The sequence below is a fragment of the Sander vitreus genome, chromosome 17, assembly GCF_031162955.1.
Source record: "Sander vitreus isolate 19-12246 chromosome 17, sanVit1, whole genome shotgun sequence".
In the NCBI taxonomy this organism is placed as follows: Eukaryota; Metazoa; Chordata; class Actinopteri; order Perciformes; family Percidae; genus Sander; species Sander vitreus.
In genome coordinates, this window is record NC_135871.1 from 24,547,667 (window position 1) to 24,565,763 (window position 18,097).

At 41.0% G+C, this 18,097-nt stretch overlaps 1 protein-coding gene across 1 annotated transcript in view; it reads left to right on the forward strand.

Annotated features, from left to right (window-relative positions):
* The window catches only part of LOC144532138 (calcineurin subunit B type 1), a 31,927-nt gene that overhangs the window by 11,519 nt on the left and 2,311 nt on the right, over positions 1-18,097 (forward strand). The window contains exons 2-5 of the mRNA XM_078272713.1: positions 1,867-1,906; positions 13,086-13,262; positions 15,331-15,390; positions 16,602-16,786. Of these exons, the coding sequence (XP_078128839.1) occupies positions 1,867-1,906; positions 13,086-13,262; positions 15,331-15,390; positions 16,602-16,786 (462 nt within the window). The remainder of the gene's footprint in view (positions 1-1,866; positions 1,907-13,085; positions 13,263-15,330; positions 15,391-16,601; positions 16,787-18,097) is intronic.

Here is an 18,097-nt window from a genome sequence, read left to right on the forward strand (position 1 = left end):
GTAGATGACATAACTAGCTTTTTTCAACCAGTTCAGTGTGTATAGTGTATCCATTTGTATCTGTTGGTCACTGCCAGCAAAAAAAAAAAAAAAGAGTAGCACTTATCTATCATAATGCATTACTAAAATGTTGGTCTTCTTTGCAGATTTCTTTAGTTTTAACAACAGCGGCAAAGTTGTTTTTGTTGCATTCACACTGGCAAAAAAGCAAACCAAATCTCTGGTTTTTGTACTATATACAAATTTGTAAAGAAAGATTGTAATGTAAAAATCCTTTCAGGCTGCAGCATAACTTCAACTCTGCTTGCTGTTATTGTCAAATATCACAATCCATCTCCTTGAACTCATACAATCAAACATCCGCTCTAGTTTGTTTAGGTTACGTTATGTGCATTCTCAGAGCATCAATAAAGACGCCGCAGACAGCATTGTTTCTACTAATTTGACATACACGATTTTCACATACAAATTATACTTAAGGGTTTTTTAAATCCAACTTCAGTTAGGTAGCTGTTATCCTGGACACTACATGTATTCAATCTCTGGGCTCTGTGTCCAGTTTGCCAAACACAGTATCAGTTTGGTGTTCCTTGATGGAGCTGCAGGACAGAACTGGTTGATTGCTTGCTGGCAGGGAGCATCTCTCTCTCAGCTGTAGGATCCCCATCTCGTCGCCCCCACCTCTCTGCAACAGGGACTCCTCACTGGCTCCCATGTGAGCGCTCAGCCTCACTCTGCCAGCAATCAGACTCAGGCTCAGTGGACACTGCAGTGTTGGATGGGATGAAATGTGGATGTGACTGCTGAACATGAGGCAATACCAGACAGTCAGTACCTTTACACGCACACCAATATTCCACCAGTATTCCGAATATGACAATATTCCAAATTTGATACAGGTCATGTAAACAGCATATTCCGGTTGGATATTCTGAATAAGGCCTTTTTTCCGAATATAGCTTTTTTTCGATTAAGACGTGGGATATTCCGGTATTGTTCAGGTTTTAAAGGCATTGTTTGGACATGTATACAGCGCATTCGGAATATAGAAAAGCTGTATGGAAATCTTCCATATCCTGGACAGCATAAAACATGGCCAACAATAACTGACATGAAAGAACAATTAAAACTTTCCCAATTGAACCACATTCCTGAAGATGTAGAACCGCATCTAACGTAGAAGGGTTAGATGCGGTTAGATTGCCAAGGCGACTTGTTCTGTTTCCGGTTCGCAACCTTTACTTCTTCTACTCTGGTTACTGGTGGATAACAGCCATGCGTAGCCTATAGCGCCAACTTCCGATGAAACTACGCTGCCTAGTTTTTCTTTCTCCAAACCAGTTGATGGAACTTCAAAAATTAGCTTAAAATTCCCTAGACAATTTCATAAAATCAGAGCTGGGGACGGCTGTGGCTCAGGAGGTACAGTAGAGCAGGGCATCACTAAATCACATGGTTGATCCTCGTGGTTCATCCCCTGCTGTCCGCACGAGTGTCCTTGAGCAAGACACTGAACCTCAACTTGCTTCCGATGGGCAAGCCACCTCCGCCACCATTGGTGTATGAATATGTGTGTAAATGGGTGAATGAGAAGCAAATTGTGCAAAAAGCGCTTTGTCCAGCAAGGTAGAAAGGCACTATATAAATACAGTCCATACTGACAACCAACATACGGCCTGATTTTATTAGGCAAAAAAGTTTCATGAATACAGAAAAATGCCAGCTCATCTTAAATAAACTCAATAGATGTAATGGGTTTTGACTGAAACTCCAAATATATTGCGAATAATTTCAGGTTGTTCCTGTACTTATGTGATGTCTCCAGTTAGAACATCAACTGACACCTCTGTTTCTCTCTTTCTTCAGGGAAATGAAGCCAGTTTCCCCCTGGAGATGTGCTCACATTGTAAGTATTTTAAATATTTGCTTGTTCCAGTTGTACAGGGCTCAGGGTTGTGTGAAATGGTGCCTCTGATGAAAAAGGATATTATCATCTGGTAATTTTATCTGTGCACTCATTTTATTTGTTATTTTGTTTTTCATGCATTTTCATGTTGGAGTTTCAATGTTTGTGAAATTGTGACGATGTCATATTGGAATCCAACTCTTATGTTCTTGGTTATGTTTACATGATGTGAGCTCCTGACCTTTCAGAAGGTTGGAGGAGAACTGAGGATATGACTCCCACCCCTTCTCTACCTGATGATACATCAGCAGGACATCTCAGCGGCACGTGGAAAAGGCCCTTAGGGCGCTGACACACAGAGCCGATTATCGGCCGTCGGACCGTCTGGCGAGGTCGGTGACTCGAGTCCGTTTGTGTGTTCCGTGCCGTCGTCCGTCCGAGGAGCCGTCGGCCTTCATTTTGGCCGACCCGACAGTCTGGAGATAGGGCAGTCGGGACTCACCCAGAAATGGCGAGCGGACAAGCTTCTCAAAATCTGACGAAATTTTTTTGAACTGACCTTTGTCGATCTGAAATGAAGACAGATTCAGCAACTGCACGGCCTATTTCTCGCTTAAAATGTTTTCAGAAACACGTTTCGGTGAACTATTTTAGCACAATACGAGATTGTATTCTGAACAAGCCGCCATGACAGTCTGGCTGTGAATTTCCGGAGAAAAAAGAACCATGTGACGCGTTCGTCCAATCAGCTGCCGGTTTTCATTTTCTGGGAAACGATCAGAAACGATCAGACTTTTAATGGAAACGATACAGAGCAGCGCCACCTGCTGCTATGGAGACGTATTACATTTCGCGCACACGCAGAGCGTATGCTCAAGTCGGCGTCTCTTCGGGGGGTTCTGAGGCACTTTTTCAGTCCGACTGCCTTTTCTGCCGACGGTCTGCCGTCTGGTTGGTGTGTAACTACCTTTAGAGATGCAGATTTGCTCACTGCACACTTTGGTGCAAATGGCACCTTTCACATCATGAGGTTGTTGGCTAAAATGGATCCGCTGCTACTCGTGTTTAATGAGCACTGAGACAGCGACAGGTCCTTCTGTAGTGTAGGTGTACTTCAGGTACCATGTCACTGTTAAGATTAACTTCATCTCAGAACCAGAGTCGCACATTAATTATTATTTTCGCATCAGGGCTACGAGATGAGTTGTTGATATTTTTGGTGCCACGGTTAAAGAGTTGTAAGACATGCTGTAAAATATATTTATTCTCCAAACGTGAAGGCCAATTATGAGCTATAATCTTGATCAAACAGTGCAGCAGGTAAAATGAGAGAGTTTTCTATGAGGGATAAAAGTTCTGCTAGAATTAAAAATTACGTGAGTTGTTTGTTTTTTCTGCAATTTAGAGCATTTTTTTAATATCAAACTAAGCAGTTACTAAATCAGAAGACAAACTTATGATACATTACTAGACTAAATGTGCATCATTTACATATTGAATGCATGCATATAAGCATGTAGACACTAAACTGCAAGGATGACTTTTTTCTTCTCCGATTACACAGGATTTTGGAAAAATGTTCATAATGGCAATGAAACATACTCTTGTCTCCTAGATTTTCTTTCTGTGATTGATTTTTCGTCCCCCTCTTTCTGTTGGTCTCTTTAGCTTTCCCCCTCTGTCTCTCTCAACCTCCACCGACTGAGCAACTGTTCAGCCCATCAAGTGCTTGAACAGGCAGGCATTGGCTGTGAAGAAATTAGCTCTGCCCTGCTTTTCAGATACAGTAGATTAACCCTGCTGCAACCTTACTGCCATCAGTAATACATAAACCAACAAGTCTAACACCCACTCACCTGTACCTGCCATCAGACAGTTCATATCTCTGTTTGTTGACGTCCATAAGTTCAACAAGAGGCGCTTGTCTCTAATAATCGCCCCGATAAGATGGATTGTGGCGTAAGGTCATTATTCGACGCTGGCGGATGAATGATCATAAGGGCTGTATCCTCTTGTCAATGCAGTGTCTCACTGCTGCTGTGTCAACCGAGCTTCGATCAGGCAAAATTCAATGGCCTACTTGAGGGAGTGTGCATGATTAGACACAAACCACGCAGACAGACACCTACACACCTACACCAAACTCTATGCATATACATATTGCTAGTGTGTAAATGTGTAATATGTAATACGAAAGTGCACTTTCTTCTGCCACTCTCTGCACCCCCCTCCCCTCACACACACAAACAAACACACACACACACACACACACACACACACACACACAACACCCTCAATGCATCATGCTCCCACAGAGAAACGCAGCAGTGAGCCTGAAACCATCGCAGGTCTGTCTGTAGCCGCCCAAAATAAACGGCGCGCTGCTCAGTGGAGTTCCTTGTTGCTAGGGGTATCCCTAAGGGCGAGAGACACAGCATCTGTTGGTGGGGGTGGTGGGGGGAGTTGGGGGTTTTCTGATGACTGTCTGATCACAGCTATAAATATACACCATCAGTGCGCTGCACTGCTTCGTCCTCCTTAGTTTGGTCCAGTGAGCTGTACATTATCAGAGCAGCCAAAGCAATCATCCTAATGCACCGAGTCCTGTACTGTACTCGGCTGTATGGGAGAGAAGGTGTGTGTGTGTGTGTGTGTGTGTCTGAGTCTGAGTCTGATTGTGTGTGTGTCCTCCACCATCATTGGCTCAGTACAACCTCATTATGTTAATTTGCAAAGTGTCATGTGTCACACTCATGTAATTACTGAGCTGTGCATGTAACCTTCTCATGTTTACCCACCCTCACACCTTATCTTGTGTGTTTGGGGAGCTATACACAGCAGGTATCTAGGCTGTAATATCAGTAACATGCCAGCTGAATTTTTCTCTGTATATCACTTCCCCCGCCCCCCCACCCCCCGCTTGTCTCAGTTCAGGTTCCCTGGGTTAATGCAATCATATGTCTCTATTCATGTGCAGAGTGAACTGTTTGAGGGTTGAGCGTGCTGAAGAGGACAAATTCATTACTGTCATTTTGGGAACATTCAGTTTTCTAATTGAACACTAATGGGGAGGAAAAGCCAGTTGCACTTAGCTGATTTACTGTTCACACAGCTGTGCTGCTGTTTAATGTTTAGCTTGAGCTAGCGGTTAACTGTGGTACCAGTCATGTTGCAGGATGAAGCAGAATATTTAGTGTGCGCGATCTGAGATGCTGTCCATAAATGAGGTTGTTGACAGCTTGCATAAAATTGGAAAAACACTGGTATTGATATTGAAATTTGCTGGTAGTTGATCTAAAATTCAGCCATTTTTGGCACGCATTTCCACATTGCTTTCAATATGCAGGTGCTGGTCATATAATTAGAATATCATGAAAAAGTTGATTTATTTCAGTAATTCCATTCAAAAAGTGAAACTTGTATAATGTATACATTCATTCCACACAGTGTTTATTTCTTTTCATTTTGATGATTATAACTGACAACTGATGAAAACCTCAAATTCAGTATTTCCGAAAATTAGAATATTGTTCTACAAGGTTCAATATTGAAGACACCTGGTGCCACACTCTAATCAGCTAATTAACTCAAAACACCTGCAAAGGCCTTTAAATGGTCTCTCAGTCTAGTTCTGTAGGCTACACAATCATGGGGAAGACTGCTGACTTGACAGCTGTCCAAAAGACGACCATTGACACCTTGCACAAGGAGGGCAAGACACAAAAGGTCATTGCTAAAGAGGCTGGCTGTTCACAGAGCTCTGTGTCCAAGCACATTAATAGAGAGGCGAAGGGAAGGAAAAGATGTGGTAGAAAAATGTGTACAAGCAATAGGGATAACCGCACCCTGGAGAGGATTGTGAAACAAAACCCATTCAAAAATGTGGGGGAGATTCACAAAGAGTGGACTGCAGCTGGAGTCAGTGCTTCACGAACCACCACGCACAGACGTATGCAAGACATGGGTTTCAGCTGTCCCATTCCTTGTGTCAAGCCACTCCTGAACAAGACACAGCGTCAGAAGCGTCTCGCCTGGGCTAAAGACAAAAAGGACTGGACTGCTGCTGAGTGGTCCAAAGTTATGCTCTCTGATGAAAGTAAATTTTGCATTTCCTTTGGAAAGGACTTGGCACCTGCACACAGTGCCAAAGCTACCAGTACCTGGTTTAAGGACCATGGTATCCCTGTTCTTAATTGGCCAGCAAACTCGCCTGACCTTAACCCTATAGAAAATCTATGGGGTATTGTGAAGAGGATGATGCGATGCGCCAGACCAACAATGCAGAAGAGCTGAAGGCAACTATCGGAGCAACCTGGGCTCTCATAACATCTGAGCAGTGCCACAGACTGATCGACTCCATGCCACGCTGCGTTGCTGCAGTAATTCAGGCAAAATGATCCCCAACTAAGTATTGAGTGCTGTACATGCTCATACTTTTCATGTTCATACTTTTCAGTTGACCAACATTTCTAAAAAATCCTTTTTTGTATTGGTCTTAAGTAATAGTCTAATTTTCGGAGATACTGAATTTGGGATTTTCATTAGTTGTCAGTTATAATCATCACAATTAAAAGAAATGAACATTTGAAATATATCACTCTGTGTGTGATGAATGAATATAATATACAAATTTCACTTTTTGAATGGAATTACTGACATAAATCAACTTTTTCATGATATTCTAATTATATGACCAGCACCTGTACAGCCAAAGAATTTAATTAATAACCGTATGGGTGGACATGCAGGACAAGCTATGGACCAGAAGGAGGGCCAATTGGCCAACCACTGCTGTATTTATTTATGTTAATTGATGCTTATGTGTGACAGACATAGTGTGAGCCTCCTGTGTGCACTCAAAAGCTGATGACCTCTACATTTGCATGTTCTGATGAAGTGTGTGTGTGTGAGTGAGTGAGTGTGTGAGATACTTTGGGGGCTAATGCATTTTCAGTTGCCTAGTAACACAGTTGAGGGTGCATGCAGTGCTTATGAAAGTGAGTGTGTGTGTGTGTGTGTGTGTGTGTGTGTGTGTGTTCTGTGGTGGAGTATATGAGATTATCATAATCATCTCACAGTTACATTGGGTCTCCCTCTGAGCTGCTCATTAGCATAGCAGTGTGAGGAGCCTCTGTGACTGTGCAGCCCTATTCGAAAACTGTTTATTTCACATCCAGTAGGCAGTAGTTTTTCCCCTTGAATGTTCCATTGAATGCAATTCCTAGGTGTATCAGCTAGTTTATTGTTTTATACCAAATAATCACTATATATTTTAAATGAGATAGATAGATATCAGTTATAATAATAATAATAATAATAATAATAACGTACAAAATGTGATCATAGGTTTTGGGTTGATGTAGCCAAATCCCCCATCATGTAAAACCTGCAGCTCTACTGTACCTTCATCCATATTCTAACTAGCCACACGGGACACGGGTGTTTGCAACATCGCTGCAGCTGTCTCTGCTGCCAGAGGCTAAAAAATGCAGGCTATGGTCCGACGCTGAGGTCAAAAACACGTTTGTCTCCTCCTCCAAAGCAAGCGGAGGTCATGGAGCAGTTTAGCGATCAGCAACAACAGGTTTTGCAGGTTTTATGCCACCTAGTTTCAAACTTTCACATCAAATCCTTCCCCAACATCCTGTGTTTTTAAATGTAGAAACAAGAAAGATTTGCAGAAATATGCCAAACCAGGCAGGACATTTACAATATTAAATATTTCATGTGATCGCAATCAATTTTTCTGCAAAGGTAATTTTTCCTCCTGTCTTTAATTGTATGTACAGGTGTTGTTGTGATTAAATAAAAAAATAAAAAAAAGAACATTTTATAGCTATTCTCACTGGCTCTCATATTTTTGCCCACACCTGTGACCCTTTGTTCCAGTTTTGTATTTGAATCTGTTCTTCCTCCTGCAAGCAAACCAAGACTCACTAGTATCTTATTTGTTGGACAGTTTTTCGATACCTGTCATTGTACCACATTTTGAGATTCTGGCTACTGTAAAGGAGGATGGCAGTCAGTGCTTGTAAAGCTGGTAATCTAGAAGGATTTAAGATTATTTTACTGCACTCACTGGAAATAGTTTGCATAAGAGCATGAGATAATGATAGTTAAATCAGAGAACCTTATTAGTTTATTGGGTGTTTTCTGTGAAGCCATAAACCTCCAGCTGTGATACGATGCAGAACTCTCTGCCTCTTGACTGTAACTGTTTTCAGGAAGAGCCATATGTTGGATAAGTCAATTAAACTAACTGCTGTAGTAAAAGTACTGCATCATCGTCTTAATCATGAGTTTTATTTGGCTCAGCTGGGAGCCACGTCTGTCTGTGATGCTGGCAGACGTGGAAGTTGTTGAGTCGAGACCGGGAAGGGGACTCGGAAAGCTGTTGTCCTCGCTAGCATGAATAATACATGCACCTACTCACTTGGCAGCTCCAGAAAGCAGTAAGGGATCTGGGCACAGTGTTCAGAGTTTCCCTGCTCAGTGACTGCACCAAAGTTTATTATGTGTTGGAAATGTCAGAGCGATTTTTCATCTGTGCTCCAGTTTATCCCGCTGATCTGACTGTGTAGCAACAAAAGGAATTCAAACTACGACAGGAAGCCGGTTTGAAAGGTTAACATTAACATCTGCTGTTTGGAGAGGAGCTCTACATTACAGAATGATGAGTGTATACATATTTTTAGGGCTGCAACTAATGGTTATTTTTATTATTGATACATCTGCCAATTATTTGATTAATCATTTGGTCTAAAAAACACTATAAACCCAAAAGTATTAAGTTTACTATCATAGACAACTACAAAAAAACAGCAAATATTTACATTTGAGGAGCTGGTACCTGGTAAAATTTGGCATTTTAAGCTTAAACGATGAATTGATTATCTTTATTTATTATCAGCTCTACATATTTGGCATGTTTAGCCAGAGTGGTAATGAAGCCCCAAAACCGGGTTGTGTTTTGTGTTCTGTTGAACTACACAGGAAATTATTCTCTTTCCAGTTTCAGCCTTTTGAGCCAAAGTTAAACTCTCCATACTCAAGTCCACAAGTTATCCCCTCTTATTCTCATTAGGCAACCCTATTACTTGTTGACAAGTGCTTTTTAACTAATAAGTTATTGGTTGTCACAAAGGGGGAGCTTCTCTCTCAGTTGTTCTGTGCCGTTGGTTTTGCACACACATGTAGAATGTGGGTGTGTCAGGAAGAAGCTGAACCCTAAAATACATTCATAACCACACTTCAAACCAAAACAAGATATGTCTAGCTGTGCCTTGAGCTCCCTTGAATTAATAGTGGCTTTGATATAGGTCCTACAGTATGGTTATTATCTGTAGCATTTGATGCCCGTCGCACAGGCGTAACCGCTATGAGCCAAGCTGGTGTCATCTGCTGTGATCAGGAAATGGGAGGCTGCTGATAAGAAAGTGTTTTGTGTCAGAGCCTTGTGCTCGGCTCTGATAACTCGCACCTAGTGGACACAGTAGCCTTATTGCATGTATCATTTGTACTTGTGTGCAGATTCAACATGTAACAGGAGTTGTCAGGAACATACAACTAAAGCAGTAAACCAGCGATGCCTCATTCAGAATAAATCTACATAATGTGTGCAAAACTCATGGAAATGAGACACATGAGTATAACAAGCATCTATTGTACTGAAGGGCTGTTTCTAACTGATGCACAGGGCAAAACAACAGGCTTTTGTATAACAAATTCTATTTACCAGGTGCTTGCACAGCAGACAGACATGACTTAGAGTTAAACTTGAATTCAAGTTCTTACTCAAACGTCAGTGTGCTGCTCTCATACAAGGCCAAGAAATGAAATCTTCATTTGTCGTCCCTTTAACGTCCTGGTTTTGCGTTTTCTTTAAAACAAGTTATTCAATTTTTTTTTATTTTTTTTTTTATTCTTTTTGTGGCCATTTTAAGCCTTTATTTTAGAGGAGAGTTGAACACATAAAAAGGGAAGAGAGGGGAAATGACACGCAGCAAAGGGTCACAAGGTGGAGTCAAACCCCAGGCCGCCGCAGTAAGAACTGAGCCTCTGTACGTAGGGAGCACGCTCAACCAGGTGAGCTATCAGGGCACTCCTAAGACAAGTTATTCTGAAATACTTTTACTATATACTACAAGGTATTTACTATACCAGGGCTGCAACTGACAATCATTTTCATTATTGATGAACTTGCCTAATTTTTCACAATTAATTAATTCATTAATCATCTGGTTTAAAAAGAAAATGTGCCCAATAAGATGTCCGATAGCCTTAGACGTCCGGTATACTCGCCAGTGTGACGTCATGGGAGCGCCGTAGCTATTTATACTCGCGCGTGGTGGTCGCGACACTAGTTGCAGTCTTCTCCTGAACAGAGGTGGCGAGATCTACGTCATTTTGACACCACATTGGCGCGCGACAGGTCGGGAACGGCGACTGTAAAGAGGCCTTTAAGGTTCGTATTCAAATGACTTGGTTTTGCTTGAACAACTGCTCACAACACAAATATATTCAATTCAGCTATCATAAGGAGACTAAGAAAATCAGCAAATATTCATTTGAGAAGCAAGTGATCTGCTTTATGTTATACCATATGACAAATATACCATACTTTTGTGGGACTGTCTTTACTATGTAGTTTTCTTGAGTATTTGTACATAATACGTGTTGTCCTGGAAAATTTGACTTTGACTTTATGGCTTGTGTGACATAATCTTTATTCTCCCACTCTTCATTCATTGTTTGCTTGCGGCTGCTTAAAGAAGGGGGGTTAAAGAAGTTCAAAACCTGTTCAAGGTCAAACGTTAGCTGCCTATAATATCCCTACTGTTTGTTTTTTGTGCACTCGATGCCCTTCAATGATTATAGCACCTTTTAAGCATATAAAACAATTTGTTAACAAGTGACTGCCTGTCAGTTTCGCTATTAGACACTGAAAGCAGTCCAGTAGAGGAGCATTAAATCATCAACTGTTTTATTTGCCAAGGACAATAAATGTAAAGGATCATTGGTTTGGACACAATGTTGACTGAACGCTGTGTACACTGATAATATCCATGTTGCAAGGACAGAAACTCATGTACAGCTTAGTTAACAGATTGTACAGGTTATACTGCTCTTAGTTTACCAACCAATACAAGAGTCTCCTGCTGTGACTGTGTCCATCCCAACTTCTCAATCTCTGTCTTTCTCGCTTTCTCGTTCCTCCCCTACTCCTCCACCACAACCTACATCTATCTATCTCTCTCTCTCTCTCTCTCTCTCTCTCTCTCTCTCTCTATTCAAATCAATTCAATGGGCATGGAAGTTTTAATAACAATGTTGCTAAAGCTTTAAAGTACAATTTCTTCAACTATTAGGACAGTACACAACAGTTATATGAACATTAAGATTGATTTATATTAATTATACTATTCTCTCTCTCTCTCTCTCTCTTGTTTCCTCATACAATAAGAAGTGAACAATGGGATAACATTGTATCAACTTGGAATCATTAACATGTTTGTCTTGTCCAAATGTGCAATCAGATCCCAAAAAAATAAATAGGGTGCATACATTTCCTTTACTGTATTGTATCAGTGTGAATAAAACCAACACATTTGTTTGTTTGTTTTTTTGTTTTTTTTATTACTCCTCGCTGTAGAAACAGAAGGCCTCCCGTCTCTGAACTCTGCTTGAGGGATGAACACAGTTCTTCCAAAAGATATTCCCTCACTTGGTGTTTTGATGATGGTGGTGGAGAGCGCTGTCTACATCCAAAATCTCCCATAGGTTTTCAACTGGGTTGAGCTCTGGTAACTGTGAAGGCCATACTGTAGCATTTGTTCGTTCAGTGACCCTCGCACATACCCCATATAGAAGCATATACATTTATGTTTCCCCACTCATTTCTTTAAGGTTTTCATTTAATGTGCTATCTGTGATTGATGATGGATTTGATTGCAGCCTGTGTTGACACAAGTAGGAGATATCAGAGCCTGCAAAAATTCCATTACTACAAAAGTGAAGTGACATTTTCTTTTTTTGTCAATGTAAAATACATTTGATAAAACTGATATGATGTGAACTTTACAATACAGCTCTTATCTGTAACTTTAAGCTTCTTTTTTTTCCACTCTGGGCCGCTGTGCTGTTATAGTTAACATCATAAGTCAACCTTACAATGTTATCTTTTCCTATCGTTTACCTCAACTGGCTGTCCTCATGGAGGTCAGTAAACCTAGAATGAACTGAATTTTTAGCCTCATAAATCTGTCGCACCCTTCTTTCACTCCTTCCCTCTGTTAGCTATATGTTAAGATTAATAGATAGCCCATGTCATTTGCAGTAGGATCCCAGATTAAAGCAGGCAAAGTAGTAGTTTGTGGTTGGCCAATGGGATCACGTGGCTATGTGTGAAAGGTTTATGTAGTAATTAACGACTGACTTTGTTATTAATTCTGGATTACACCTTGCCATTGTTCAGTGTACCGGCCAGGGAGTTAGGGTTGTTTCTGATGGCAGGGGAACGAAAGAGACAGACACCATCTTATAAAATATCACCAGTAGACAACAAATGCTGTATGTATGCAAAGGTTTTGTCTATTTTTCTTTCTGCTAATTCCTCTGTTACTACTTCTCCTCCACCTGTTCTGCTCAGCTCCTATTTCTCTAACTTTCCCTCGTTTCCTTTTTTGTCAGAGTAGTACCAGGGTTGGCTGGTGTTTTCAATAGTTGCACCCATTTGAGGTGTCTCTATAGAAGAAGCAGAACAAAATGTACTGTGGGTCTGCAGCTTGGTCCAGAAGTGGTGTCCTTGACCTAGTTGCAAGTGGTTGCTACTAAAATGTATGACTACTGTTCATGAAGATGTTAGCAAGGATATTTATATTTTGGATAAATGTCCACTGGCTTAGTGTACGGGATTTTGTTTATCCATCTTGGGAGAATGTTGCACAAGTAAACAGTGCACCAAGGCTCATTTTTCACTTTGAACTCTTCTTGTAGTATAAACCTCCCTATATGGCTGCTCTGAGTTTAGGGGCCTGTCAGGGCGCCATGCATCTGACCCCTGCACACTTTAGGATTTGTTTTCTTACAATTCTGATGATCTAGGAGAACATACTGTAGCTGAATGTCTGCAGTAAAATGTCTCATCCGGATATTCTTTTTTTTTTTTGTCTTTGTCCAGTCGATGCTGATGAGATTAAGAGGCTAGGGAAGAGGTTTAAGAAACTCGACCTAGATAACTCCGGCTCGCTCAGCGTGGAGGAGTTCATGTCGCTGCCGGAGCTTCAACAGAACCCGCTGGTGCAGAGGGTTATCGACATTTTCGACACAGACGGGAACGGAGAGGTGGACTTTAAAGGTAAGCAATAAACTAAAGATACCACAACACTGCTGGTATGGTATTGGTACAACTTGACTATATCATATTTCAGAAGGGCTTCATCAAAATTGCTTCACTTTAAATTTAGTGTTTGAATTTTGGAGTGCCACTTTCACAGTTTTTATGATCCTGTTGCTTTAGCAGAGCACCCAGAGGTTCACTTGTCTTTTATCTGACAAAAATAAGGCCTCAGTAATTGCTTTCATTTGATCAGAAGGCGTCTCTTTTGAGTTGGTATTCAGCATCTAGGCTCTAATCTTGTCCCACCTTGCAAGCAAACACCAAATAGTTGCATCAGATACAGAGCCCACCAAATATTTTGGAGCTGAATATGAAGTGTGTGGTGAAAATGTGATTGTTACTACCTGTCATATATGTGTGACAGAAGTCATGTTGAGTTTCCCATCAAGCCAATATCACAGGGAAACTCCTATATGAAAGGACTGTGTGCAAGACACCAGTCATGTACACCCCTTGTAGCCAAAAACAGAAGTTACTCTCTACTAGAGACCTGCTTTGCCATGAGACAATAGAAAATATCGGCAACTACTAGGAGAAAATGTGCATTAAAACCAGTTTTATCAATGTTTTCATACTAATACATGTGCTAAACAACCACCAAAACAAAACAAAGATCAGCCTGTGCAAGAACTTAGTGTAGGTAGATGGTGGGGGGCATGCAGATTTATATTAATACAGTATTGATGTGTCTGTGCTGCAGCGACTTCTGTTTTTTTTTATTTAACAATATAAGGCAAGGCAAGGCAGCTTTATTTGTGTAGCACATTTCAGCAACAGGGCAATTAATAGTGCTTTACATGAAAACAGATTAAAAAATTAAAAACGGATAAAATACGAGAAAAAAAGTTACAGTGCAGTATAGGAAATTAAACATTGAAGAGCAGTTAAAACAGTTAAATATATAAAAGCAGATAAAATAGGGATTTCTCTTTATATGCTTATATAGATTGTTATACAGTGTCAACAATGCAGCTTGAGTATAAGAAATGAAGAGTTATTTAAAGAAAGGCAACCTCAAAAAGAGAGGTCTTCAGCCTTGATTTAAAAGAACAGAGTTGCAGCAGACCTGCAGTTTTCTGGGAGTTTGTTCCAGATATGTGGAGCATAAAAACTAAACGCTGCTTCCCCCCCGTTTAGTTCTGACTCTGGGGACAACAAGCAGACCTGTCCCAGACGACCTGAGAGGTCTGGGTGGTTCATAGTGTAGTAGCAGATCAGAAATGTATTTTGGCCCTAAACCGTTTAGTGATTTATAAACCAGCAAAAGTATTTTGAAATCAATTCTTTGAGCCACTGGAAGCCAGTGTAGAGACATCAGAACTGGAGTGATGTGATCCACTCTCTTGGTCTTAGTGAAGACTCGAGCAGCAGCGTTCTGAATCAGCTGCAGCTGTCTGATTGATTTTTTAGGTCCATGTCAATAAACAAATACACATTTGAGTAGTGACGAAAATCCACTTTCTGAACTGAATACATGACGAGAAATTACCCTTAACCCTTAAAGATACTGTGACAAAACAGAGATATTATTCTCCAAATTTTGAAAATACATAATTATCTTGGACGTTCCCCTTCAATGCATGATTCAAGATAATCAGATATCTGTATCTAGGGACTTTGCACCCAGCAGTCTCTCTCGTCGCTTTATTACAATAGAAGTGCTTTCCGAAATGGAAAACAGGGACCCTATATATGTATTGCCATAGATCCTACTTCTTGGAAGTCAGTTAAAAAAATCTAGTTAAATAGTGTCATAACATTGAAGAAAAAACTGGCAAAGTCTGGAAAGAGAGTTCAAATGCACTGATATCTTCTTGCGTAGTTGTAGATGGACTTTCAGGTCATGTTTTGTGTTTGTTGATTTGAATATTCTACAGCTCTGTCCTGGTAATGCATTGCAAGTATCAACATGTACAGCAATCACCACATTCAAATGCTGCCATAATCTTGACATCAGCAATATTGAAGTCGTTAAGCCTGATTAGCTGTAAAACCCACAGCACTGATTGTTGTTATCCTCTCCCAGAGTTCATCGAGGGAGTCTCGCAGTTCAGCGTCAAGGGAGACAAAGAACAGAAACTCCGGTGTAAGTAAAGCTGCTTCTTCATAAAACCATATGGTAGCACTACAGGTTCAAGGTCTCTTATCCCCAAATATATCTGCTTGTTTTGCTGCTTAGGGACTTAAACCAGCCGGGGGCTTTGTCTCCTGTGCCTCCCCTGTTCTGTTTGTCTCAACTTGCCATACTGCTATAACAAAAACAAAAAAACTCCCCCTGGGGAAAAATGTAAACGTTGAACATTGCACAAAATTACCTTTTTGGATCACCTGCTAAGGGCTAGTGAAGTAAAAAAAAAAAAAAAAAAAATCCTATCCAATTATTAATTTTCTATCCAGGTTTCTACCAGTTTTCAGTGCTGTTAAAGCTAGTCAACCACTCTCAAAACAAAGAGGCTGGGAGAAAGTTGAGATGTCACTGCTTCTAGTGGAACCAGTGGAACTGGAAGCCAAACAAGAGCATGTTTGCTAAGGGTTTGTTGTTTTGGTTTGCTCAAGACAAAGTTTAAGAGCAGGTGTCACTACCCAATGTGAGTCGAGTGCAGATGTGAGTTGCGCCAAGGGATCCGGATCCGGCTGCAAGCGCGTCTGTGTCACACCGAAATTTGTGAAATCCATAAAATAATAAACTTTTCTCATTACAAACAATAACAGAAGATAGAAGTCATTTCAAAAACGTTTTAGTTATCTATGATTGTCTGATTGCTAACGTTAGCTCAAAATGCCATTCAAGTGACAGCCTTTGTTGTGTTTGATTGCTAACTTGTAGCCAGCAGTGAACGAACTTCGTTATGCAGGTCCATTTTTATTGTATTGACGTTACGGAAGTCTCTCGTTAGCAGGTTCTTGTAGGCTACTTCAGCCTCTAATCTAGAACTGACATCAGGGATCATGCCGTGAAAATGTGATGCCTTGCGCTAAATATTACTAAATAATAAATTACTGCTATGTAATGTACCTATCTCATTATTCTGTGGCTAACAGCAAAACAGATCTGCGCGAAATCTGGTCATTGTCGCAAAGTGACGCATGCGCAACTCACATCTGCGCTTGACTCACATCGGGTAGTGACAGCAGGTAAAGCCTCCTGTGATGTAGCCGAGTCTTTCAAACGTTACTGTCAGTCTGGTAGCTAGTCGTCAGAGATTCATTCATCAAAGTGCTCTGTAGGTGTTGCTATGTAACTGATTTACACTCTTCTGTTCCTCCCCTCCCTCGTGCCACACCCTGCACTCACAGTCGCTTTCAGGATCTACGATATGGACAAGGACGGCTACATTTCCAATGGCGAGCTCTTCCAGGTGCTGAAGATGATGGTAGGCAACAACCTGAAGGACACGCAGCTCCAGCAGATCGTGGACAAAACCATTATCAACGCAGACAAGGACGGAGACGGCAGGATATCCTTTGAAGAGTTCTGTGCAGTAAGTCCAAGCCTTCCTGGGGTATTTTTTTAGGGGGTGGTGACATTTCAGCTGATGCAGCCTGTTACGGTGAAGGCAAATGTCAAAGACAAAACAGCTTTTAGCTAAGGCTGGACAGCACTGGGTTTCAGTTTCACACTTGCTGTTGAAATACAGCGTCAAGGGCTGTAAACGTAGGCTAGTGAGTTCTTGCTACACATGATGTGGCACTAAACGTACAGACAAGGGAGGCAGTCAAAAGATGGTACTGGAGTGATGCAGTCCTGTCAAACGCCATGCCGGTGCATTTTTGGATTAATAACTGATAGAATCATGGTAGTTTGATGTAGTTCAAATTAAGACATGTCACGAAAAAAATATAGATATGAGTTCAACCTGGAGATATCTCGAAAATGAAGGAATTACGTCTGGGTTACTCTCTAAATCTGTTCTTTAAAGCCTTGTCCTCAGTCAAGGAAAACACACAATTAAGGCTGAGCCAATATTTAGCTAATCTGGGACTGCATTGCTGTCATGCTGATTTATTTAGATAGAAAGTTCATGGCCTTACTTATCTAATTCAAGATCAAAGAGGCAAGCAAAGTCTCTTTCAGCACAATAATGGGGCATTCACACCTTAAAAAGTGACCCGGCGTTTTGCCCCAGGGTGGTGCTGCGGCAGGGGGAGTGTCAATGAAACCACAAGTAGACTTTATATTTCAAAATTACTGTCTTCCTTCAGATCGTTAATAGATTTCGAAATTTCCGGCCACACTTGAAGGCAGCTTTATTTCACAGGAGAGAGAGAAAGAAATGAGACGAGCGAAACATAGCGAGTGCGTTGTTGCTGCAGGACAGCAACAAACAGTCGCGTTCTCGTATACAGGCGGCCGCCGTCTTGGGAGCTACTGTCTTTCTAAACCATCTTTTTAATAAACTGTGTACATTACAATGTTCTCAATGCTTCGGCTAACATTTAGGGACCCTCATTATGCTACCGTTGAAGTGTGGTGATATTTTGAGCCTTTTTAGTGGTATAAATAGCCATTTGTTTTTACTTTCCCTGTGCCCCGAATACTAGCGTTGTAAGCTAATCAGCTGTCCACGCTAGCTTGTTTCAAGCTACAAACACATTCGATTAGCATGAAAACATGTCCCAGAGAGCGATCGAGTGAGAGATCTGTTAACCCCTAGGTTTGTTTTGCGCCGGAATTGTCCTTTAATATCTTTGCTTGAAGACTTCACCATGGGCGATTATTATGGGCATCTTTCACCCTTATCAGTTTGAAAGGTTTGTTTTTTTAAAAACAAACCGCTTAATCGATGATTCAT